We start from the raw sequence: 25381 nt of genomic DNA, 5'->3' as shown, positions 1-25381 counted from the left end.
CAAAAAAGATGATAATATCTTCTCTTTCTCACCTAACACCAACACCCTTGTTTGATCTCTCTTCTATGAGCGAGCAAGCTCTATTCAACCAACTCTCAAGCCAAACATCATCAGCAACATGCTCTCTTGATTGTGACATTCCGGGAAAAGGCATCTTTTGTTTGGTTTTCTAACAAAGAGCCCAGAAAGCAAGCCTGTAAAATAAATCCATGTTGTTCATAGTTTTGGAAAGAGTTGACTTCTGCGTATATTATTACCAACTCTTTTCAAATGCCTGGTACCATCAGCGATAAGCAGATCTGGTGACGAGCGAGCTGCACTGAACAGTGACTCAGTTCGTTAGGACTTTGGAGGCTCCTTGTGTTTTTTCTGAAGGATGCGGAGGGAAAACGGACATTGGTTCTCTGGGCTGGATGCTGTAAGTGCAAGAGGTAACGGATCCGTGCCTGGAGCACCTATGTGAAAACTGGTCAGTATTGGATGCCGACTCCTCCCCTGTGGCTGTCCAGCAGCTAACAGTTAGTGGAGTCTCCGAAATTAAAATTTTTAAACTTTCAAAAACAGAGAAACATTAACTAGCCTAATTACAAAAGAATGGTGTAGCAAGTAAAAAAATAAAATTATTTTAATACAAATGGGATTACGACAAATTTCGAGACAAGCTATCATCAGTGGTTTAACATTTATGTATTTTGTTAATGAGTAGCATTTACATGTGAACAATTCCATTGTAATTTCCTGGTGGTTCCTGAGAATACCACAAAGGAAGGATATTATGCTAAAATTACAAGTCCAAGTCCCGCTGCAGCCTGCGCTTGTCCAGCCAGCCTTGATTGCTTCTATGGCTTGGGCAAGTGAGCTTTTAGAGAAGATTGTGAAAAACTGTTCCATGTACTCAGGAGGAAAAGAGTCAGCTCTTGGCTTTGCCCTTTTTTGCAGGAAGTCGCCCTGTTGCTTCAAGGTATTTGTTAATTATTTCTTCCTGATTGCTGGGCAAACATGGTTGATATTTACAGTATTCCATTGTATATTCACCCTTTCCCTGCAGAGTTGGAAAAAGAACAGTCAAAGTGAGGATGCTAAATGGGTAATCCTATTTAGCAGCAGGCCACACCCTAATCTGTGCAGTAACATGCAACGACCATTTACAATGAAGTATACGAACACGGTGTACTGTATGTGTGAGATACCCTTTGTATGGTTTTGTATCTGAACATTGTCTCTTTGACACAAGACTGTAAGATTGCCTGTGGTACCCATCTCAGCAGTGTGACAATTCTGCTTAAAAACTGAAAATGATCACGCTATTAATAACAACCCATTCAAGCGCTCAGAGAACACCGGCACTTGTGTGTCAGGAGATGTGGAAGAGCAAATTTTACGTAACACACAAACTCACCCAATTCAAATGCATTCGATGATCATGTAACTACAGGCATATATATATAATTAAAAAAGGACATCTTAATAACATGAGCACTGCTGTCAAAAACCTCTTCTACTTGCAGGCATCAGTAACTTAAGGAGTATGCCTAAACTTTTCCAGCCTGTGAATTTAATACCTTTACTGATACCTCTCTCTTTGTATCACTCATGACTTTGAATCAATTCCCTCTTCAAAGTATGAAAGAACTTTTTGGCCAGAAATGACACAGCTAATGATAGTGATGTTAATTAAAAAGCAGTTAAAGTAACAGTAAAAACTCTAAGGTTATTTTCTTACTCTGTATTTGTTTAGATTTTTATTGCTTTTACTGCTGCATATGCTATGTATATGATGATGCAAATTAGCACACTTGGTTTACAGCAATAAATATGTTCTAGCAAAAAGTACCGAGAGTACTTACCTCTGTGGCAGACCTCAGCTCAGTAGCATATCCAAACATATCATTCAGTGGCACCTAAAATGCAGGCATACTATTCTTGTAAAAGCAAGATTTTTTCCATCAACTGTGGATTATCATCCAGTTAATCTCAATTACAATATAAAGAGTCAGTAAAGTCTGGTGCTCTTTGTAAACAGTACTGACCTAATTACCCGTTTTTGTAAAGTGCCTTATTTCAATCAATTTATATTCACAATGTTTTCAGCAGGAAACCCCCAAAATCTCAGAGGTTGAATGTACCAGGTACTGGAATATCCTGAATTCAGTAATCTGTGTCACCCAGCAAGAGATCATAATGTTTGAAATGTCTCAAGACTGCAGCTCCAAACACAATTTACGATGCAGGAGTGACGCAGCGTGTGGTTTGTCAGTAGCCAAGGCTTTGCTGAGATGATTTACCCTACCACCACTGTTAGATGTACGCTTCTATATGACCTAACATGAGAACATCTATGTTTTTAGAAGGGACGTAAAAGAAGGAACATTGAAGGCAAGTCATTTGCATTTATCTGTAATTATTACAGTTAATGCAGGTAACAGCTGAAGGAACACAGCTGACAGTAAGATCTTCCCTCTGAACTCTGTGCACCTGTATTGCTGCACAGGTTCCCTTCACTCTGAGGTAGCACAGTCTGCCCATCTCAAGAAACCCAAGTTCTGTTCCTTTCTCTGCCACTGTATGATTTTAGGTTAGTTGGTTGGCTTCTCCGGAGCAAGACAGATTTATGATAGGTTCACTAATACTGCACAATACACTGCCACGAGTTGAAAATTAATGCTTAGCCAGTGAAAAACTAACATTATGTTTATCCACTGAAAAACCCACCTATGAGTTTACACGTACTAGCCAATAAGTAAAACAGTAATGGAGTCAAAAGGCAAGGCAGGAAAAGCTCAGGAACCAGCGAACAACACAAACCTCAGCATAGAGGGTAAAGTAACCCTCTGTGCCGTCTTGTCCTGTGATCACTCCATGACGGCGATTAATTCCAGCTATCACTGTTCCTTGGAATTCAGTGGGTGCCATCACCTCCACTGCCATAATGGGTTCGAGTATACGCACAGTGGCGTTTTCCATAGCTGGAGAAAAAAACTTAACTAAATAATCAAACATCAAAGAGCAAGCCTGGCATAATTCAAGATACTGCTATGTGTAGCAAGGAAGTGTTTTATGGTTGATGCTAAGCATTTCTTACATCAGTGGGGGAAAACAATAACCAACAACGTGGAATTCCAGCTCCCCTGCCTTTTATTACTGAGACCGTAATACTGGGAGGCACACAGTTTGATAAAAAGTTCTTTTCATACCTGTGTAGGGATGAAGCTGTTGGTGTTTCTTTACTGTATTCTAGGAAAACAGGATTTCCTTCATAAAACTAAAGGAATTATTGGGCCCCGCTCAAAATTTCTATAAACTCTCGCATATATTTGGCTCTACACAACCGGCCAAACTTTAAATGTGTGTATGGATACACCAGGCAACAAACAAACCTACAGAAAGGAAGTTGTTAAATTTAGCTCCTACAATAAAGAAAGCCAGCAGGACTACACATTCAAATGACTGGCTTCATACCTTGCTTTAGGGCTCCTTCTCCTGCTCTGATAAAAGAGATTTCATTGGAGTCCACCATGTGATGTGCACCATCCTCTAGGACGAACCGGACTCCAGATATCCTGTGCCCTGACACCAGACCTTTTTCACATGCTTCTCGGAATCCCTGTCAAATAACATCTCAAAATTAGCAGTTTGTAGACCAAAATGAAGCTTAAAAAAGAGTTGCGTTAACAGCAGCCTATAAAAGACATTAAGCTTAAAAACCAAAACAACAGTAAGAAAAAAACCCCACCTTTCACAATTTTTAACAGCAATCCTGTATCTACCCAATGGACCCTCTTGCTTGATAAGATAATGGAAGAACATAACAGAGGGGAAAACATTTCATTCCCAAGTGCCTGAAAACTTTGTAGTATCATTCTTCAGCACCTCAGTTTGATGCTGATATTTTTTAAAAATAGAAATCATGTAACAAGCTAAGGACAAGAAGAAGAAATGTACTCAGGATTTTGCTTTGTTAAGGGACTGTATGATCAAAGGCCAAAAGAATGCTCTATGTGGAAAGAGCTACTCTAACCACTTGACTGAAGAACAAGATTCTTTCAAGACTGCATGCTTTTTCCAGGATTTGGCAAAAACCTTTAAATGCTGCGTCATGGAATAATGAAGGAATTATATTATGTTGATCCATTGTTGTAGGAATTCAAAGATCATGGTAGGTACTACTTAAAAGTAGTACATGATAAATTGTACAGTTATAGAGAGAGACACACACAGGAAGTCCGCAGAAGAGATGAAAAAGAAAGAATATTTGGTAATTCATGCAGGAAATCCAACTTAATTAGTTTCCTACATAACCGGTCTCAGAGAAGTCACAAAAGTTACATATTTCAGGGCTAGAGATGAGAATCGCAAGGCCACAATCAAAAGCAGAAGAGGGCCAATAAAAAGCAGATCCAACAGAAAGAGGCTCGTTTGACTGCAAGAAAGGACAGCCTACCTTCTGCTCTGCAGCACTACTATGGAAATAGAGCAAGCACACACCACCAAAGAAAACAAACAGCAGCTTCTAAATTAAGTGGAAAACCTAGGAATGTAAGATATTAAGGAAAGCCACACAAATTTGATTCTGCTCCCACTGAAGTAATGAGAAAAGCCTCCTTGCCTGGGGCAAGACAGTCACAGTAAATGTGCATGGTATAGCAGGAAAACAACAGGAGTCAGTATTTCTTATATTATATACACACACAAAACACTTGGTACCTTTTCAACAGCGGGCACAAATTGTTTTGGAATATTTGTGCCAACAGTTCTGTCTTCAAACTCTAATTTTGTGTAGTCCTCTGGATCCAGGGGCTCCAGAACGCCTATAACTTTGCCATACTGGCCAGCTCCACCCGTCTGTTTCTTGTGTGTATACTCAAACCTAAGAACAAACACATCCCCACAGAACACCACATTACTCATTACGCAAACCACGCTCGAACCACGGTTTTCTAAGGAGAAAGTTCCTAGTCTGCGTTTTACTTTATTCCATTTGGTTACTTTAACCAAAACGGCTAAATGCCACGACAGCGGCTGAAACAACAGCTGAGGATATTTAATGCCCGACGAGGGAGCACCACGGTGGTTCGTCTGGCCAGCTGGAAGCTGCGAGATTGTGACGAGTCATCTCTCTCAAAAAAAACACCGGGAAAAACAAGCTGCTTCTGTGTGGCAAGCAACGCTAATAAAACCTGCTTACCTTTAGGCTCCTGCTTTTTGTTGAGCTGAGTAAACAAGGTTTTGTTCTTTCTGCACACACCTGCGGTTCCCACCCACAAAGCGCTTAGACCTGAAGCGCGGACACCCAACGAGGGCTTAACCGGGAAGAAAACGCGCGAACGCCAACAGCTGAAATATTTTTGAAGCGAAAACCGGAGGGATCGGAGGTCTCTCCCGAACACCAGCCCCCTCCCTCCCCGTCCCACCCGGCTGGGGCGGAGAACGGGCCCCGTCCCGGCTGCTCCCCGCCGGCCGGGGCGGGAGAGGGGCGGCCCCGGTGCCGGTGCCGGCCCCGGTCGCTTCCTGCGGGAGGAGGAAGCCGGTTTCCCCTCCGCCATGGAGCTGCCGCCGAGCCACCACCGCGCCGACCGGGCGGCGGCGCTGGCCGCCGGCTACGTCTGCTACCGCCGGGGGAGCCCCGGCCGCGGCCTGCGGCTGCGGACCGTCCGCCGCGCCGGCAGGAGGGTGAGGGCCGGGGGAAGGGAGCGGGGCAGCCGGCTTCGCGGCCTCTCCTCCTCGGGACGAAACGGCAGGCTGCGAGGAGGGGGGGCAAGGCCGGCTCAAGGCGGCGTCGGCGTCGGGGACCGTGCCCGGGGTGTTCCGTGGCGGCTACCGAACCTCCCGTCCCTACCGGACCTCTCCCGAGGGAACTCGGGCCCGAGGAGGATGCTCTTTTCGTGACTGCCAGGACAGACCAAACTCCCACCGCTGACCCGCTGCGGATTTGCTGGTGAACCTGCTAGAACAGGGGTTATAACAAAACTAAAAACTAACCTGCTTGCTTAAGTCATTATCGTAGATATCCCCAAAATATACGACGGGATACAGGTCAGAACAAAGTGCAGGACGGACTTAATACAAGGAACCCAATTAAGGCTCACACCTCAGCGTTTAACCACGGAGCTCGTTATTGCACATAATCATACAGGGAGCCCAAATACGGCAATTAAGTAGTACACGAGACTAGAGACGGATGAGGAGGTACTAATCGGATGCTACACCAGCTGCATATTAAATGAGCAAGCTTAACACAGCAGGAGGAAATAACAGAATACCCTAGCTCCGTACGGGCCCTGCAGAGAATGGCACTGCTGCAGTGCGTTCCACTATAACTAGACTCTTCCACAATGCAAAGTGATTCATTTAACAAAATAAATGTTCTTCATGTTTTCCTTATTTAGGACATCGATGGTGTTGGGCCCAAGTACCATCTGGAATTGGTGTTAGAAGACATCGTTGACGAAGTGAGTTCAGATTTATTTAATAAATACGGTCTGTGGGCAGAAATTGGCACTACTGACATGTAATGAAAAGCCAATGCTTTATGCTGATGATCCTAGCTGAGGCCAGTGGACACACCAGTTAATAATACTTGGTATGGTGTTTCAGATTTTTCTCTACTGCAAATCGGGGGGGGGGGGGGGGGGGGAGGCTTAACTTTACCAAAAGGGAACCCCCATTTTTTACACCATAAAAGCCCCAAACATCTGGTACCTACCACTGTGACACAAGAAAATCCTTGAGGGATGACAAGGACACTTCAGTGTCATTCAATTTCAAATTGAAGCTACTTGAACCCATTACTCCAACTGAGTAGCACAAGTGACATTCTGCATCAGAACCACTGCCCTTTCTATCACTGCAGAAAGAAAACTGCCCTTATAGTATAGTCACGGAAATACTATGAATTTAACCTTGTCTTAAATAATCACAAATCTCTATGGGCCAGACTCAGAGAAAACAGCAACTACCTAAAGAAAAAAACCTACATTTTAGAAGTACAAATTACTAATATTTGTATTTAATGAAATATTAATACACATAATTAACTCTGTAACAGGACAGTACTGTTAACTGCACTGCTGAGGTTCTTTACCATCTGGGCAACAAAAACATTGCTCCAGATGTGCAATTCACAATTGAAGGAGAACTTAAGAACACAGATGAAGCAGATAACATATTCTACAGTCAAATCAAGAGCCTGGAAAAAGAGCTTGTGGCAGAAAACATACCAGGTACAAAGAAGGGGTTTGGGTGAGAAGGAGGTTTTTGAGACAATGTCCTCCACGGCCAGAAGCAAACCTGAGCTCAACTGATGGCGGTCCACGATCCATATGGGAGCCCCTACTATAGAAGCCAGGAGCGAGGGGGATCAGGCCATTAGCCCTACTCCGAACACATGCTGCTTCACTTTCTCTTATTCGGGGTGGTGCGTCAATCACAACACTACTAAATTCTTTCATCATTTCTGAAATCCAGAACCGATACGTGATTTGCATGTGACTATTCTTGAAAACCACCTGCTACTGTTACCTCTCCCTTTACGAGCATCCTGCTCACTGTTGGTGGCTGTCCTTTGCATAGTACATCAGACACCCCAGCTGTAGTATTGGGGTCTGCTCTTACTTTAGGGCAACCCGTGCCTTGAAGACGTTACAGAATGTATGTTAAGAGAAAGAATTAGGAAGAAAACACACTGGTGATATAGCAGCTCTTCCAAGATTATATGGAAGATCTGTGACACAGGAAGGAACGTAAGAAAGTGACTTCAGCACCAAACCCTACTATTAGGTGATAAGGTTCTGTTACTGGCTGCAGCTCCATGAATCTTAGCTTAATGTATATTTTTCATTTTGTTTGCCAGACAGCCACGGCCACGTGTCCCCAGAAATGGAGCCCATCCGCCTGCTAGCGTGGGTTGCCTCTGGCTATGTGATGTGGCAGAACTCAACTGAAAACACTAAGTTCCAATTTGCCCAAATTAAACATGTGAAGCAAGTGGTAAGTTACCATCAATGCCTTGCAAGAAAAATAGCATTTAAGAGCTAAGCAGTTGTGGCATGTACTAGAGTACAGCTGAAGCTAAGTTCTTAAGAAACCTCAACTGTGTCTGAACTTCTTGGTCTGGTTCATTTTTAAGCCAGTGTTTAGTATTGTTCCACCTATCCCTTTCCCATTCCTCTACCAAATCATGAAGGCTTTCACTGATGGCTTGAGCATTTATTTAGATCACTCCTTCTCTTCATAAATTTTGTTTACAGAAGCTGTGTCTTCCTGGCAAGAGCAGTATTCTACCCTTATTTAGTTAAGAAAATGGACTCTTCCACCTGGAGGTCATCATGTTGATTACAGTTTTATATTACTTCCCTGCCTTTCATCTGTAATGTAGGCCCAGCTGACAGTATTTCTGCATCTGCATAACATGCAATGGAATACTGTCCTTCATCTCTCCATCTACACCATGATCTAGCAATCAGTCACAGTAATACTGCTTGACATCTCTGCGATAGCCATGTCTAGGCAAATAGCAATGGGCTGCACCTCAAATTCAATAAAACACAATCTACATTGCTTTTGTTCGCAGTATTGCAGTCTCCATCCATTTGCTAGTTCACCTCAAAATGTTAATTAACAAAGAAAATATTGATCTAATTCCATTCTCATTACTAGCTTTTTTTATTTTGTTCTTCCCAAACTTACTTTTACTAATTTTTAATTATTTGGGGGGGGGATGGGGGGGAGAAAGCCTAAAATTAATTTTTAGTTGAGCTCTTAGACTTACATTAGCATGATGAGCATCAATTAAGTTTATGATAAGAAAATTGAATTCAGGAAGATGCATCACAAGACAGAAAGGGAATGGAATACTTCAGGACAAAATATTTTCTATTTTCACTTACTTCTGAGTGGTTACAAGTGATGTGTTTATCTTGAGCAGATCTGGATCTGCCCTAAGCTAAGAAATAAAAATGACTGGCAAATCTCACTATAGCTATTCACATTAATTGAGTCATTAGCTACCACAATCAACAGGCCTTGCAGACTTCTTGCCTGGAACAGGCTTAAACTGATAAAGCAACTTGCTTTCAGAAAAGTTTTTATCACAGCAAAATTTTTTATTTTGCTTTTAAACTAATAGAATGCTATAGATTCTCCCAGTTTTTCTCTGTTCTATTTGGAGAAAATATCTTGTGAGTTAGGAATAACTCCTAAAGGGATGGTCAACTTTAAATTCAAGGAAATTTAGTGTGTAAGCTAGGATAAAGAAGCAGGACTTTGTGTTTAGAAAACCCAATATATCAGGAGTCTTCAGAACAGGCTTTCAGAGGCCGAATGTTTTGGCACTCAGAACAGCCAGTGAATTCCTGTGAAGTTCTGGGTATGAAGGAAAGGCAGAAACTCATTCTTGGAGCGTGATTTGTTAACATTTTGCTCCCTCTGATGGCTATCTGAAAGAAGTTCACCGACACTGCAGGGCTGTGCACAAGCAACATTTTAAAACCCTCTTTAACAAACCAGATGAATTTAAGGACAAGGCAGACGGAATACTATTAAATTAAACCAGCTGTCATCTCTCTCCAGTAATTTTGATCCTCTTCCCTGAAGAACAGATATGTAAAGAGTATGTTCCAAAAGCCAGTGGGTCTGTCACACAATCACTGATAACTTGTTATCCACTGTAAGGCCTCTGGAGTTCCCTCCAAGTCTTATCCTACTGACAATTTTATTTAGGATTATTTGGGCTAAATTGACACTTTATAGAACCAGGTGTTCCCTTCCCAAATGAGTTCCTGAGGTTGAGATATATCTAGCTTCTCTAAGGGAGGAATTAGCATGGTTTTAAGTTTCACAGTCTCTCACATGTAATTTTGGAGTTCACAGAAATACAACAGTATCGTTTTGTTATAGTGACTAAGCTCCATCCGCTTTATTTGTTAACACAAGCTGCCAGTTTTATCCAAAATATATCAGAGAGTTTTTATGCTAATTAAAGAAAACTGATTCACTACTTTCAAGGTGGGGGGGAAGCCGCAAATTCAACCCTTTTCATCTTGTCTTTCCAGAAAAGAAGTGATGAATATCTTGAATTTGACTACATGATTCTACTTCATGAAATGGTGTCCCAGGTAAAGTCTTTATTTCTAAAAAGCCTTTTTTTGTTTTAAGACTGCCAACTGTGTAACCTCCAATTCAAACATGCAGATAGTGGGGCGGTTGCAGATCTGATGCCTGCAGGCCAGTTAGCAAACAGGGTGAGATTAGGGCAGCGATCACTGTCGGTCTCAGTGTTATCGGCTTCTGCCCCCTATGCAGGCAGTAGACAACAGGTCTCCAACTTGTGTCAGCAGACAGTAATTTTCAGCTATTTCTGAGCCCTTATTGGGAACAGCAGAGGTTTAATATACTGGTCATTCACACAGCTTTCTCCTCTTGCGAGATACTATTGCTAAACGGGCCAGGGATAAAGAGAAGAAGCAGCTGCCAGCATCCTGGACTGCTTAGCTGCATTCCAGCTGGAGCTGCAGAGTGCTTCTATGCTAGAGGACAGCAGTGGTGGACTAGTAGACAGAGTAGCTCTCAGAAGAAAGCAGCAGAAACTGGTTCCCAGAACAGTATTTACATTCTATGTTATTCTCCTAATTATCCTAATTTTGCGATCTGAGCAAGTGTTTTCATAAGGAAAATGTAGAAATTTTGAAAGAGAAGTTCTCGATTGTGCAACCTCCTGTAATAAATCATCCACTGATAACAATCACGAGATCTCACTCCCACTTCTAGTTTCACTGCCTCCTACCCCCCTGCACTCTCAGGTAAGTTGGGGCATCTGTAGTGTTTTTAGTTCCTAAGTTTTCTATGAAGAAAAACTCATGAGAAGTAGTAGCTAACAATTGCAGAACAAAAGCATAGGTTCTTCATTGTGCTTGGTTTGGTGAAGGGCAGGTATCCCAAAATATCAACAGCACTAACAGTAAGAGGGGTAATCCAACACAGACATGCCTGAGCTGCAAAACTTGCCTAGATAAAGAAAAACATAGTTGCAGCAGCATGGAGTACAACACAGGCTGAAAAAAGCTTGCAGGAGAACTTCAGATATTTGGACAGGTCACAGGACTGCACGTTACAGTGCTTACCCTGCACTGTTACTGGTGCTTGATCAGCCTACTTATAATCAGCCCAGGTATGGCTGTGTTACAGCAGTCAATTCCCGTTCAGTATTGTTCAAAGAACATACCTTCTCACTTTCTACAGGAGATCATTCCCTGGCAAATGACAGTTCTCTGGCACCCACAGCATGGCGTTCAAGTAACACAGGACAGCCGTCAGCCAAAACATGCATCAGAATAACGGACCACCTCATACCGCAGGGGAAGAAGCTCAAATGCTACAATAAGCATTTGAAGGGAGGGCAGATAAGTTGATGAGGGTGGATATGCAATCAAGGTACGAAGAAAAAAAGTCCTTCCTCAATTAAACTTTTCCTGTACATTGTGCTTGTATCTGATAATCCAAAAGGCACTTTCTCTGCTAAGTAATCAAATTCTGCATCAAAATAAATTAAAAAACCTCTGTTGCCAGAAAGAATACTTACGACACAGGTGCGGAGATGTTCTCCCTGAAGGCAACTTTTGGCTTTCCCATAGTGCAAGGGCAACCGTATTCCCTTTCCATTCGCTGCAGGAAAAAAAAGCAGAATGAAATACAGAGTTGTTCCATTGGAACAATACATTGGAAATTATTTTATTTACAGATCTTTCTGAAATTAGAAACTTAATCAGGGTTAACCAGTTTTTTGGTCTGGGGTTGGATTGATTTTTGGGGTCTTGGTGGGTTGTTGTTTTTTTTCCAATGTTACGAATTATTCACTGTCATTATGCAGTCATCCTTGTTCAGGGGCTATAGCTTTAGATACAGGAAAAGGGAACAGCATTAATTATTTTACTCAAATTTAAGTTTTCCAAGACAAAAGCCATCTTTTCTTCATTCTGTCAACAATTCAGATACTTTATTTGAGTCTAACACAATTGATGTATGGACATTGTCTTGAAAGAAACAAATAAATCACTAAGTAACTATTCCCTCCTGCCTGCATCATCTCTTATTATAGAATATTTCTGTGTCCTGTAGGAAGTCGCTAACGGTAAAAATTTTTATAAGCAAAGGCTGCTAAAGCAAAGCGTAGTGCCTAATACAGCATTTTTTATGGATTTGAACCAAAAAGTAAAAATATTCCAGGCAGAAGTGTCATTTAAATAGTTTACAACCCTCAAAATAGAACCACTGGAGAGAGAGATTCTTCAAAAGCTGACTAAGAAGTTAAACTCTTCCCTAAGCAGCTAGTATTGTTCACATTAATGCCACAGTGCTTTCTGTGGGGAAGGTCTCAAAACAGTTGTCACACGATAACCCTGATTTACACTAAAGCAAGTGGAATTGTGCACCTCCAAACATCCTGTAAACGTGATGTCAGCTTAGGCACCCAATTACAAAATCAGGCCCCTAAAGGTTGGCATCAGTTAGCCCCTCTGCAGATAGTTTTTGGTACAGCAATGCAATGTCTTAGCCAGAAAGGAAGGAGAATTCTTGGTTGGGAAAACAATCTAAACCAGAGTCTGTGGAACGTGCTTTCCAAATTACCTGGGCATAGATTTCCAAGTGCAGTTCCCCCATTCCAGAAACAATGGTCTCTTTGCTCTCATCATCAAAATGGATTCTAAAGGTGGGATCTTCCCTTGTAAAGCGGTTCAGGCCTTTTGAAAACTTATCAAAGTCATTCTGAAAAACAATCACACACACACAAGAAAACATGAACATCCAGAAGTCACACAACAAAAAGGCCTCAAATTCTTCTATCAACTGCTTAGCGCTTCTACTCTCATGAGGTTATTTTCTGAAACACAGCCATACATTTATAACTGTATTTATCCCTCCAGTTACTTCAAGTCCATGTTTACCCAGGTCAAAGACATGCATCTTCTTTATGGCTAAGTGATGCCATCTAACGCAATTCACATGCTGAGTTATCTGAACGATATCTTCTTACGTACTTTGAGGATTTTATTACGCTGCTCATTTTAGTCTCTGGTTCCACATCTAATGACTAACCTGCATAAAAATTATAAAAGCAGCAGAGGAAAGATAACTCAGTCAGAAAAAGGTTGATTCATAGGCTCCTACCTTGTTGGAAGGCTTCATAGCTACTGAAATGACAGGATCAGGGATGTGAATCGATTCCTGCATAAAGGAAGAGATCATACAGTCGAGTTCCACTACACCTGGTGATGTAATTTCTCCAGAAAAGTTTGGTCACAAGAATTCAGGGTTACAAACAGGGATGACTGTTTTACTTATCTAGCTCATATCTATTATCATAGCATAACAAAATTTTTAACTCTCCTGAGGATTACTACAAGGCTGTAACACAATGCGTGCCATACTGCCAGCCACAGTATTTCTAACACCGTTTCCTAGATTTAAGATAATCTGGTTTCACACTGGTTAGAAGACTCTGCTTCCTATCAGATTTTGTAAATATATATATATATATATATATATATATATGTAAAAATAAGACTGATGCATTTAAATACATTTACAAATATATAGCTTAATAGTTTTGAGTAACAGCATCCACTTCGAACAGCCCAGAACAGTTTGCTAACACTGAAGTAGTATTTCATGTCAAGCATAGTAAGCAGGTATGTATCTCTCTTGCCCACAGCATACTTCTATATATTCAGGCTTCTTAAGGTATAAGAAAAAACCATAAAAAATAATTGTGGTTGTGTATACTTCAAAAAATATTTATATTGAACAAATGATTACAAACTTTCACAACAAAATCCTGGTGAATTGCAGTACATGAGGCATACAGATCAAAAGGTGTACTCACCATGGAAATGTCAGTACTGGTTTTATCAGTGAACGTGTCCCCACTAGCACAATCAATTCCAAACAGCGCACATATGTCTCCCGCGTAAACTTCATTTACATCCTTAAGAAAGAAAAGTTTACTATTTAGATAACACTGAAAGATATATTACAAACTACACCTGGTTTTAAGAAGATATATAAATACTGTGTTTAAAAGCTTGAAGTTAAGCTCCTTTGAAAATTCCAGCTTTGATAAAATGCTCTGTAAATCTTCTCTCTCTTTATTGAAAGCACAAAAAGGAGACCTGAGCTTGGATGCGAATTTGTTCTAGTTTAAGGATGCGAACACACTATGTTTTAGGCAATCCTGACCCAGCTATAGAGTTCAGGAATTTTAAACAGGAAAGGGTAGGATTTGCAGCAGCTTGAGAATCAATTTTTAGTTCAAGAATTGTATTCAGTGATCACATGGAAGAAAACTTGTGTATTTTGCCAGTCCTATTTCCCCTCTCCCAGAAGTACAGAATATGGGGATAATACCACAGCTGGCTTGCCTTAGCTATCACCTCAAAGCCATTTTATAGTGCTTCTTGGGCAAAGATTCTTCCACTTCAGTGGAAACAATACATTAGAGACCAGTTCCAGTTTCTTGTAGAGCTCTAGTAAGTGCTACAGACAACTATCAATTAACAACAACAAAAGCAGAAATTTGACATATTGCATTGTTCAGAGATAGTTGGAAAGTGAGAAGCTTGTTTAGTAAAAGTGGCTCAAAAGGCAATCTGTGTGGATTGTACCTCTCACACTCACCTCCATGTTGTCTGAATGCATACGGACAAGTCTTTGCACACGCACTCTCTTCCCAGTCCTAGTGTTATATATATAATCAGATCTCTTCAGCATCCCCTGATAAACTCGAATATAAGTTAATTGCCCAAAACGGCCAGCCTGGAATCAAAATTCATTAAAAATCAGATATAATCATTCTGGGAGTCAAGACCACTACTATCCAAAGCATCATTTGCACTAACTGACTAAATGTTTCTGTTTTGATTTTACACACTAGACACGTAAATGAAACTTTTATTAACATAGTCTCAGCTTTCACTTGGCTCTGGGATAGAATCTGGCATCTCCTGGCAATTTCTTTACTTCACCAATTTTACCACTCCTAAACTTTCCCAACAGAGGCATACATTAACTAGCAATTTGGCCAGCCACTTGCCATATGAAATCTGAACTGCTACTCTCTAGGTAGCAAAAAACTTGTTTGGTTAAGACTTTGTACTTTTTCCTCTCCAACTCTCTCGTGTTCCATTGTTTTCAACTTCAAACGAAACCAGGATTTTTCTTTGAAAGCATTTGAAATAAGCCCATAAACCCCCCAAATGTTCAGATTTTAACTAAGAAAATCATGAAGTATTTGAGGCACATAGCCCATTTTAAAACTTCCAAATTGGCAGTGTTTGATACATTTGTGGATTTTATGGTGGAAACCAGTTTTTTAAAAGAAGTTAAATTTAAATTGAATTTAAACATAAACTTATTTTAAAATTTGTTCTACATAAGTTTTGGCAGTACCATCTATTTGGACTCACTCTGTTTTCTCTCAAATCTGGAAACCTTCCTTTCTTCTTCACGGTTAACACAATGTGAGTACAACTTTTGCCCCACAGAGGTCAGATACTGGTAGCGTGGGAAACTTGCAAGCAATTGAATAAAGTCAGCTAAATAATGTCCTGGGCATCCATTCTCTAGAAACTTTCTGCTTAGCCTTACCATATATACAACGACCAAGTAAAAAAGCCATCAAATGCACAAAGAGATAGACTGAAAATACAGAGCTTTAAATATGTGCTTTTCCCCCCCAAAACAAAAGGCACTTCCCAGGCATTAATGACAAGCCACCAATAGCTCAGTGCAAGGAAGACTTGCGTACACCACAAACTCTTGCAGAAAATGCCCTGCTTCTCTACTGGTTTTGCTGCATCAGAAAGGAAAACAGTAACAGCTTACCTCCAGTTTAAAAGCAAGGCCTATAAAAGGCTGGGAATCGTCTCGAGCAGAGTTCAATAGGAACTTGGTTTTGTCCTCAGAATCCCTTAAAAACAGGGATGGAGAGGGAGTTTATAGTATGAATCAAACATGGCAGCCTCCTCTAAGCAGAACCTCAGAAAGTCCCAAGGGCCTTCAGTTTCATGTTTGTAACTGAGACTTAAAAATGCTCACATACGTAGCTCCCATGTGCTCAGAAAGTACCTCAGAGAAACTGCAGCAGATCCCCAAAAGGTCGAAACTATGACAAATATCACTAGTCCTTCATATCATCCAACTATTTTGCCATGAAAGCAATTAATCATACACTCAGACACAACTCATGAGCAAGTCCAGTTTTAGAGTGAAGAAAGAAACATTACACAATGCTCTGACAATGCTCATGAGCCATGTGAGAAGTTTTAGTCCATCCTAGTAGGCAGATCTTAGAGGCAGGGAGAGGCACAACAGCAGTGAGGACTCAAAAGAGTCAGGTAACCCCTGGGAGAAAAAGTCATAAACTCTATTTATTAGCATCATTTCTATTTAGCTATCATTATATTGTCTGAACAACTCAAACACATTGTGTGATGACCACCCCTAAGCCATGACTGGAATGTTAAAGGCTATTTACTGGCTCTAATGTTGGGTTTCATGCTTCTTAATTGTGAAAGCACATCAACAAACACGTCCAAAGAATAAAATGTTGTTTATACATTTCAGATATGCTCTCTCCTCTACTGTAGGCATGGTTTTAAGGGTTGCTGTTAATTTCTAAGAAATTATCTCATCAGATAGTAATTTTTCAAATCTAATATTTAATGTGTGTTCAAAATACCAGTATAAAGACTAACCCTCAAATGAGAGAGGAGCTTTCTTAGTTTTTGGAAGTTTGTGCAAAATTATTTAATATGAATGGTAAATGATCATATATTTTGTTAGTAATATTTCCTGCTACATATTACACTGCTTTGAAACCCAATTTCAAGACCACTCCTTATGCTCATGAATATACTTACCCCTGGTTAATAATAGCATAGTTCTCAACCTCTGAAGGATTGGGGAGGTATTCCAGGACGGCATCCAGCAACGGCTGTACTCCTTTGTTCTTTAAAGCACTTCCCACAAGTACTGGGGTAAAGGACTTCTTCAGTGTTGCTCTTCTGATTGCAAGCTGAAAAATATCCGTGCATTACTCTCCTCCTGCAACAACTTCAGGAGCCTGACACAGTACCAACCAGGCAGCAGTCTAGATTCTCTCTCTCTCTGTTTGCTGGTCATCTCTGCTGGAGTAAAGTAGCTGCTCCCACACAGTCTCCTGTACAACCCCCTGCACATAAAACTTACTCACCAGAATTCTAGAAGCGTGAGGGTTTTTTCCCCCCTTATCTTAAATTCAACTTAAAAATGAAAATGCCCAAGATAAATATAATGATAAACCCAAAATACTCAGAAAGTTTCTTGATTTCTCAGCTGGTAAAGTCAGGACTCTTCATTTCTGATTTAGATGTCTGTTCCCCCTATTTAGTTATGTTGGGAAACAATACACGTTTAAATTTGTGGAAGTAAGATGAGATGCTTCAGTATCTTTAAACTACAGAAAACTCTTCTGAAAGAGGAAGTTAGGTAGGGAAGGGATATTTGGCTAAGTGCCATGCTCAATGAATCATCATTTTTTGAAGAATGGTTTAAAAAGTGCAACAGAAGAACCTATTTACATTCATCTACAGACCTGCTGAAGTTGCACCAACTGTCTTGGGAATCTTTCCAGGATGTCCTGGTAACCTAAGAAAGATAAACTAACTGCACAGTAATCTCATGCTTATTCAGTGCCTTTCACTCAAGCATCACACGATGTTACAAAGCATAACTAAGCACCAACAACTTCCATAACAGTGATCATAGCCATCTTCCATAAAGGTGGACAGAAGCTATCTGCCCCCCTCCCATCCTGCAATTAATTACTGAAGCCCAGATTGCCACCTTGGTCCCACCTCTCCCTGCCACTAGAGGTTGCCATCTCCCTACACTTCCAGGCCCTCACTCCAACTGAAGGCAGCTCCTGTCTTCTTTGATAAACTAAAAGAAATGAATTCTCCTTGACAGACCAAGACAGTTAACCACATCACCTAATCTGGGAGTTATTTGGAGTACCCAAAGACAGACGGTTAAGATATCTTCATAATTAACAGAGAGAACAGTAGTTGCTTAAATTTGTTGATGTAATGACTTCACAAAAATAATACAAGGAAAAAATCCTACATCAACAATTCTGCTCATCTAGCCCATGTCTGTTCTCATATACCAGAGCACTGGAAATATGGCTGTACTGATGCCTGGTGTTTTTATTCGGTCACATGTTTTCAAATGAAGCAACATGACTGCAATTTATCCTCATCAACAACTACCTTGGGGAAAAAAGTAATTTTATTTTCCCATAAAGATTATTGTCACTAAGCGCCCCACCGAGTACCTGGGGCACATCAGTTGAATGTAGCATTAGGGATAGCAGCAAATTAGGTGATGTTTAAGCAGCTGATCTTCAGCAAACATCATATGCTATGACTGTGGCATCCAGGAGTGATACTTAGCATCATTTCCACAAAAAGATTATTTTCAGTGGAAACTTGGCTGCTGGCCACTGAAAGAAAATCCATCTTCAGGGACATATTAGTACAAATTAACCTGCATCTGCAATACTATAGCCATTAGAGCTGTAATTAATTGGCTTTCAGAAGTGGGAAGCAGAGGCATGCTGAACAGACAAATTTATCTTGGTAACAGATTTCCCTCCCAGCAGGAGCTATCAAAAATAGCTTCCTGTTAAAAATCTCTCACCTCTTACAGCAACACAGTGTATTCACATCAGTACCACTCCCTCTGCCAGGTGAAGGACAGATCCTGACAGGTCTCTAAAACTGCTATTACATTTCTGTCTTTATCAAAGTGAGAAGGGCTGCTTTGTAACAGGAATAGCTCAGGCTTTGTAAAATAGTATTTAATTACTGGAACAACTAAATGCCTGGTTATCAATAAGATATATATTTGCATGGTACTTTCAAAAAAACCCTTGTGCTTTTGTCTCAAGCCAAGCTGGGATATACAGGTTCTTGCATATTCTTCCTAGAGACGTTAATCACCAGTAAGTCACCTGTACAGCCAAACCAATTTAAAAAAAAAAAACCAACAAACAAAAACAAACAAACAAAAACCCCAAACCAAAACCCACCTCCAAACCGAAGGTTTGTAGCAAAGTTAAAAGCAAGCAAAATTTATGGGTCAGGAAAATTCAAATAAATAAACCTTAAGGGGCCTTGCAACACTCATCATCTCTGAGGGTCTGCCAGTCCTCTATATCCCAACAGATAGAGTGGACAGCTTCCAGGAAACCAAGCACTGCACACCATAACAGGGAAAGGGCTACTGCAGAGGCAACCAGGCACTGCTAATGGGCCAAATACTTAGAATAGGACTTAAATATCAAAGCTATGTTTAAAGTAGCAACCTCAGTGATCACATCTGATCCGAACTCAGCTGGCCTAGCAGGCTCCACTCAGAGTTAACAACTCCTGCTTATAACATATATGTCTCAATTTAGCTTGTCTTCTTCAGCTACCAACTGAAGCACGCAGCTGCAGGCAAAGAAAAGCAAAAAGAGGTAGCAAGTGCCATGTCAGGCAGGCTCCGGGCCCCAGGGAGACTCCGTGCAACACCACTGCTCAAAGACAAGCTATTCTAGCTCCAAAAGTAGCTCTCTTCAAAAAAGCAGTCTGTCTGCAAGGCTTCTCCCACTGCAACGGGCTCTTCAGACCTCACTTTTTTATTTAATCACATTAAGCAACTGGTCTCCTGTAGCAGTTTCAATTTTTGACTCATTAATAACTATTAACAGCAGGCACTAGAAGATTACCGCTCAAGTTAACTTCCAACACTAGCAAGAGGTGGTGGCCGACAGCAAGATGCATCACACAAATCCTTGCACCGAGCGTGCATTAAGGGCAAAAACCAACCATGCTGAGATCAGGCCTGCAAACCATACAGCCCTTAGTATGGTTCCCTTACACTACCGTCTGCCAAGACACAAAGCCTCACAGACTGCTGTGTGTCAACAGCTACATGTCACTGTCTTGAGTTACACACCTACCCCATGGGGCTGTGCGGTAAACGCAAACCAGCTTAGCACTTCTTCTCTAAGGGTACGTGTCCTCAGATTACCTTTACGCTCACGACACAGCAGAAGCAGGTCCACGTGCGGCACAGGCTCTCTTATGCTCATGCCAGGATAGCCAAGCTTTTGCACCTGTCCTGACTAAAGCTAATACCACAGTAACTCAAGAAGCATCGTTAGTCAACTACAAACCTTAAAGGGACTGCCATCCCACGTAACAATCCGCTATGGTACGTGTCGATTGCCAAGTCTGACATAAAACAGTCTAAAAGAAGGAATATACGTTAGTCTGCTGTCCAGCCTCCAAGGAACTGCACAAGCAGATCTCACCCTGGAGTGAACAGTAGCAGTACTTGGATAAAGACTGTACAACTGCAGCTGATCTTCCTAGGCCTCCCTACCACCTTTTATTATGTAGACATGTGCTTGAAGAAACAGTGATACCAAACTGTCATGAAAACAAGTAATTTTCAAGTCCATGGCCATCTGATTACTTCTGTGAGCATCCTTTTATGTTGGCACGTTTGCCATTTGATATCTGAAGTATTTAATAAAATAAATCACATATCAATTTTTTCCCCTCTTTCAAGAAAGGCAATTATCTTCCTTTTTTTTTTTGAAAACTGTGTTTTGACCTGGATTCTTTTCCTCTGGAGTCTCCAAGTAAAGTCATTGCAGTTCCCTTCTAGTGTACTGCACTTTTCACTTCAAATATAATCAGTGCAAATAAAAAACAAGGCAGGATTTCCTAGGCACAAAGATGACTTACACCATGTCAACAACTGACTTGCTGTGGGACACGAAGCAAGTCATAGCCATCAAGCTGTAACATGGGCAAGGCAACAGAATGACAAAAATGACTAGGTGTACCTTTCAGCCATGTGCTAGTCCCTAAAGGGCACACACAAGCTCAGTCTTTCCAATGCAAATCAAAAAAACAAATTTGGAATGGGCCCTCAACATGGAGTGAAGTGGGAGTCCAACTGTGGGAGGTGACACTCATACCAGAGAACTCAAGCATACAAAATTTCTTCAAGACTTCAAGAATTTTTTTATTGGGGGGAGGGGGAGAATAGCGACACAAAAAAGTGAGATAACACTGCTACAGGAAGAACCACCACAATAAAGTTACCTTTAACTCAGCCGCTGTAGGAATCTTTTCTTCCAAAAACAGCTCCCCAAGTTGATCATCTGAGTTAGCAACACATTCGATCAATTCCCGACGTCTTTCTGCAGCCTCAGCTCTAAATTCAGCTGGAATTTCATCATACCGAAGAGTCTGGCTACACATACATAAATAACATAACCACTCTAAAGGAATACCACATGAATCAACCTTTCAATCACTAATCATTGTTGTGACCAGCCCGACCAAGAAAACTTCACGGTTGACATGGATATTGAGGAAGGAAGAAAAAAAAAAAAAAAAAAAAAATCACATGAAAACATCAACATGCTTGAGCAGGAGAGGGTTTCTTCCCACTCTTAGTAGGAGCTTGCAAGGATGCGGGATAACCTGTTCAACAGCCTCACCCACATCTTATCTTCACCCCAGTAAGCTCACGTCAAACATCAGTTCCCGTTATGAAGCAAGTCTCTTATTTCTCAGGGTGGCAAGTGTGGCTACCACCTCTCCGCACTACTGTAGTTAGCAAACAATTCATGCTGCAGCTACCCATCACTAAACCTGACCCTGCAGAGTCATTTTGCTGTAACTTGGAGAGCTGAAGGGTGATACCTCAGCCCTAGAACAAGCCACATCCCTAACTTTCCAAATAGCAGGCTTTTTCATCTCTGAAGAGAAACTATAGGTAGTTCCTCATACAAAGACTAGCTCCAGCTAAGAAACATGCAAGTTTCAAAACTTACCCAAGTGCACCATCAAAATATATAGCTTTTTCTTCAATAAGATCTATAATTCCTTTAAAGTTTCCCTCCAGCCCAATTGGAATCTGAACAAAAGCTGCATTGTGTTTTAACTTGGATCTGAAAAAGTGAGCAAATATAAATTAGTTCAAGAAAAAAGTTGTTTCTATATATGTGCTCCAGATGGTCTTTGAACAACATCCCACTCCTACAAAATCACTGTCTTTTGTTCTTTGGACAGTGCCAAAAATCTACCAATACTGATGAAAAATGCCTAGTTGCATTTTAACCTGAGTGACTGCCAGCCCTCTATATCCCAACAGCTACAGTGAGCAACTTTCATGGGAAAGAAGGCAGTGCAAACTGGCTTTGGATTAATTACTTGATTATGGGAGTTGCTTCTCCCTTAATGTGTATTAATGCATGTATCTCACACATCAAATCAGGCACAGAAAGACTGCAGGTAAGGAGCAAGCAGGACTTCTGGTATCCAAACTAGAAAATGTCCAACCCTATGACATTTTCCTGCTGTAAGCTACAGCACATTTCCTACCAGGACCTAGGAAAAATTAAAACGCTGTTCTCAAAGTGGCTCCAAATATAGTTCCATCAACAAAATAAATACCAAAACCCCAATTCTTGGTCACTGCAAGCCTGGGCTGACATTAACATTTGTTTTTCTTGATAAAATGGACACTTGCTATAGGTCAGATTAAGATTTAACCTCAAGTCAGGTATTATCCTCCAAAACTGCAACTACAGACCCCATGAGAGAATGCTTTTCAACATTCTTAGTATTAACCTGCTATGTGAATAGTTCAGAATTATCTCACAAATAATTTAAAATGATAAATACCTCAATTGTTGTACTGCTCTGGTTGGACTAGAGCCCAGTCTGTCCAGTTTATTGATGAATGTTAAAAATGGCACACTGTAACGTTTCATTTGCCTGTTCACAGTTATTGTCTGGCACTGAACTCCTCCAACAGCACAGAGAACCAGAATAGCTCCATCAAGAACTCTCAAAGATCTCTCCACTTCAATTGTGAAGTCCACATGTCCTGAATAACAAACACCCCAGTTATTCACAGATGACAATAGGTAATGAGAAACTGTTTTCTTATACATGCAGAAAAAAGCAACAGCCAACAGAATCAGTCTCCAGCTATACAGAAAGAGCCACATTAGCTCAACTTAAGTGATTAACAAACAAGAAGATGGCACCGTGTCCTTTGTATACAGGAAGGAACAGCAATTGTAATGTGTTCAGAACTGTTGTTACCTGGCGTGTCTATGATGTTGATGTTGGTGTCTTTCCACATGGTGTATGTTGCTGCAGACTGAATTGTGATTCCACGCTGTCTTTCTAGCTCCATTGAATCCATGACAGCTCCAACTCCATCCTTACCTCTCACCTTAGGAGAAAATAAAAAGAAAAAAATTTAGTCCAAGGGAGTTTACTAAGAATTTTGCATGTGCAGGAGTGATGCTTTATATACTGAGCATCATCTTTCATGCAGTGAAGAAAAGCAGACATGGTAGAATCACTTATAATTTTTGGACTACAAGCAAGTTTGATTTTTTGCAGCTGCACCTGCAAGTTTAATGTATTTTGCTCTCCTGAGGATCATTCCTGAAAAAGGTTATCAGAAATCTGCTAGAAATTATGCTTCACTGTGAATTTAACAAGATAACATACCCAAAGCTAAAAATTACATCCCTGTGTTCTCTGTTTCTCACAGTCATCTTTGAGTACATCAAAAGAAACATATCTTCCATGTATGTTTACCATGGAGATGGTAAGGGAACAGTAAGTCTTCAAATAAGATTTGAAGTGTTCTGAAAGAGGGAGAACACTGCAGTGAAGAAGGAATTACTTTCTATCCCTTTGCCCTCCACTTATTTTTAAAGGGGTATCAGGGAAACGAGCAGATTTTTAGGATTCCTTCTCCAGCTTGACCAGAAGAGCCGCGCTGGGCCCACCAAGCGTAGCTCCCTCACCCCATGCATTACACCGTGCAGATGAACAAGTCCCAGCAATGTTTCAATGGCACCCTGCATGCTCAGCCCAGGAAGAGCAGCTCTTCTCTGGAACCCTCTGAAAACCCGACCTCGTGCATTTGTGCTATCCTGCCCGTATAGAAGAGGATTCGCTCCGTTAACGTCGTCTTCCCCGAGTCGATGTGGGCCGAGATCCCAATGTTGCGGATCCTCTCATTGGGAAGGACTCCTGAAGAACAATGCCTGCAGGAGTTCAGGAGAAACTGAAAGGCAAGAGAAGATCGCTGTTTTAGTTAGGAGCAGATCAAACGCGGCCCACTGTGCTGACAAACATCCAGTCGGTCAGCTTGTCTGTGGCAAATGGGTCACTTATAGCAAAATGCCCTTTTCCAAGCACCCACCGGGTCACTTCAAAGCTTTGCGCTGCATTCTAAGAACTCGGGCAACCCCTCCGGGCTAAGTCCGGCTTTGCCAGCCCCGCTTTTCAAACCCCGCCGTTATGTTCCCACTCTATCCTTTTTCTCCTCCTATTCCTTTGACCGAGCGGCTGCACGTTTTCCTGCAGCTGACGGGGTGCTTTCGGGCGGGCCTGTCCTCTACCCCGCCACCATCCCCTTCTCCTCAGCTCCCCTGCTTCCCGCCCGCCGCCTCAGTAACGGGCAGGCGAGGCCGCACCTCCCGCCCGGACACCCGACATCTTGCGTCCGACCTCCCCGCGCTCCCCTCAGCCCTCACAAGGGCTTCGCCGGGCCCTGAGAGACCGCACCTCCCGCCTGGACACCCGACATCTTGCGTCCGGCCTCCCCGCGGTCAGCTCGGCCCTCACAAGGGCTTCGCCGGGCCCTGACAGGCCGCGTCCCCGCGCCTCCTCCGCAGAGGCTCCCGCCCTTCTCCCGGCCCGCCGCGCCTCACGAAATGGCCGCCGCCGGTTACCTGCCGCCGTTGCTGCTGTTGTTGCTGCAGGAGCCTCGGCGCCGGTCCGGTCCGCAGAACCCGCAGCATGGCTCCCTCCTGCCGGCCCCGGCCCCCTTGTTTCCGGGGCACCGCGCATGCGGAGCGGGGGAACGGGCCGCCCTCCCCGGGGTCAGCCCGCCGCGGGGGGGCAGCGACGGTGGTTCTTGGGACGGAGCCCCCTGAGCGTTTTAATTAGCGCCTTGACGCAGCGATGAGGACTTTGTGCTGCTGCTGGCAGCGCTTGAAGACGCGGTGATCAGAGCAATACTGTAACTGCAGAGCAGGATTAGCTGATTTTACAAAAAAAAAGGCTGGTCTTGAGTGCAGGGGTACCGCTCGCAGGGATGCTCACCCTAATTAGCAGCAACTACAGAGCCGGACTCCGTGTCAAAAAAAACAACAGTACGGCAGCACTGCATGAAAAAGGAAGGGGGAAAAAAATAAAATGTCATGGTACACAGGAGGATGCTGCGTGGAGCGGAGGCAGCAATCTATAACGCT

The 25381-nt window shown here is 42.0% G+C and overlaps 2 protein-coding genes across 2 annotated transcripts; one reads left to right on the top strand and one right to left on the bottom strand.

The window, feature by feature from the left end:
* Positions 1 to 670: 670 nt before the first annotated feature.
* On the bottom strand, positions 671 to 25015 carry GFM1 (G elongation factor mitochondrial 1). Its single transcript, XM_075031283.1, has 18 exons — positions 24860 to 25015; positions 24037 to 24189; positions 23208 to 23340; positions 22782 to 22986; positions 21929 to 22045; positions 21192 to 21342; positions 16911 to 17065; positions 15874 to 15958; positions 14668 to 14805; positions 13877 to 13978; positions 13162 to 13218; positions 12622 to 12759; positions 11576 to 11658; positions 4705 to 4867; positions 3460 to 3604; positions 2806 to 2966; positions 1848 to 1901; positions 671 to 1042 (listed from the first exon to the last, which is right to left on the bottom strand). The coding sequence occupies exons 1-18, from the start codon at positions 24926 to 24928 to the stop codon at positions 911 to 913; spliced, it is 2241 nt and encodes a 746-aa protein (XP_074887384.1). The 5' UTR covers positions 24929 to 25015; the 3' UTR covers positions 671 to 910.
* Positions 5302 to 12224, top strand: LXN (latexin). Its single transcript, XM_075031296.1, has 6 exons — positions 5302 to 5670; positions 6387 to 6449; positions 7046 to 7220; positions 7850 to 7986; positions 10050 to 10112; positions 11236 to 12224. The coding sequence occupies exons 1-6, from the start codon at positions 5542 to 5544 to the stop codon at positions 11329 to 11331; spliced, it is 663 nt and encodes a 220-aa protein (XP_074887397.1). The 5' UTR covers positions 5302 to 5541; the 3' UTR covers positions 11332 to 12224.
* Positions 25016 to 25381: the final 366 nt, after the last annotated feature.

Source organism: Buteo buteo, chromosome 7 (genome assembly GCF_964188355.1).
Source record: "Buteo buteo chromosome 7, bButBut1.hap1.1, whole genome shotgun sequence".
NCBI lineage: Eukaryota > Metazoa > Chordata > Aves > Accipitriformes > Accipitridae > Buteo > Buteo buteo.
The sequence above is the reverse complement of the archived record's forward strand: the minus strand, read 5'-3'. Positions and strand labels throughout refer to the sequence as shown.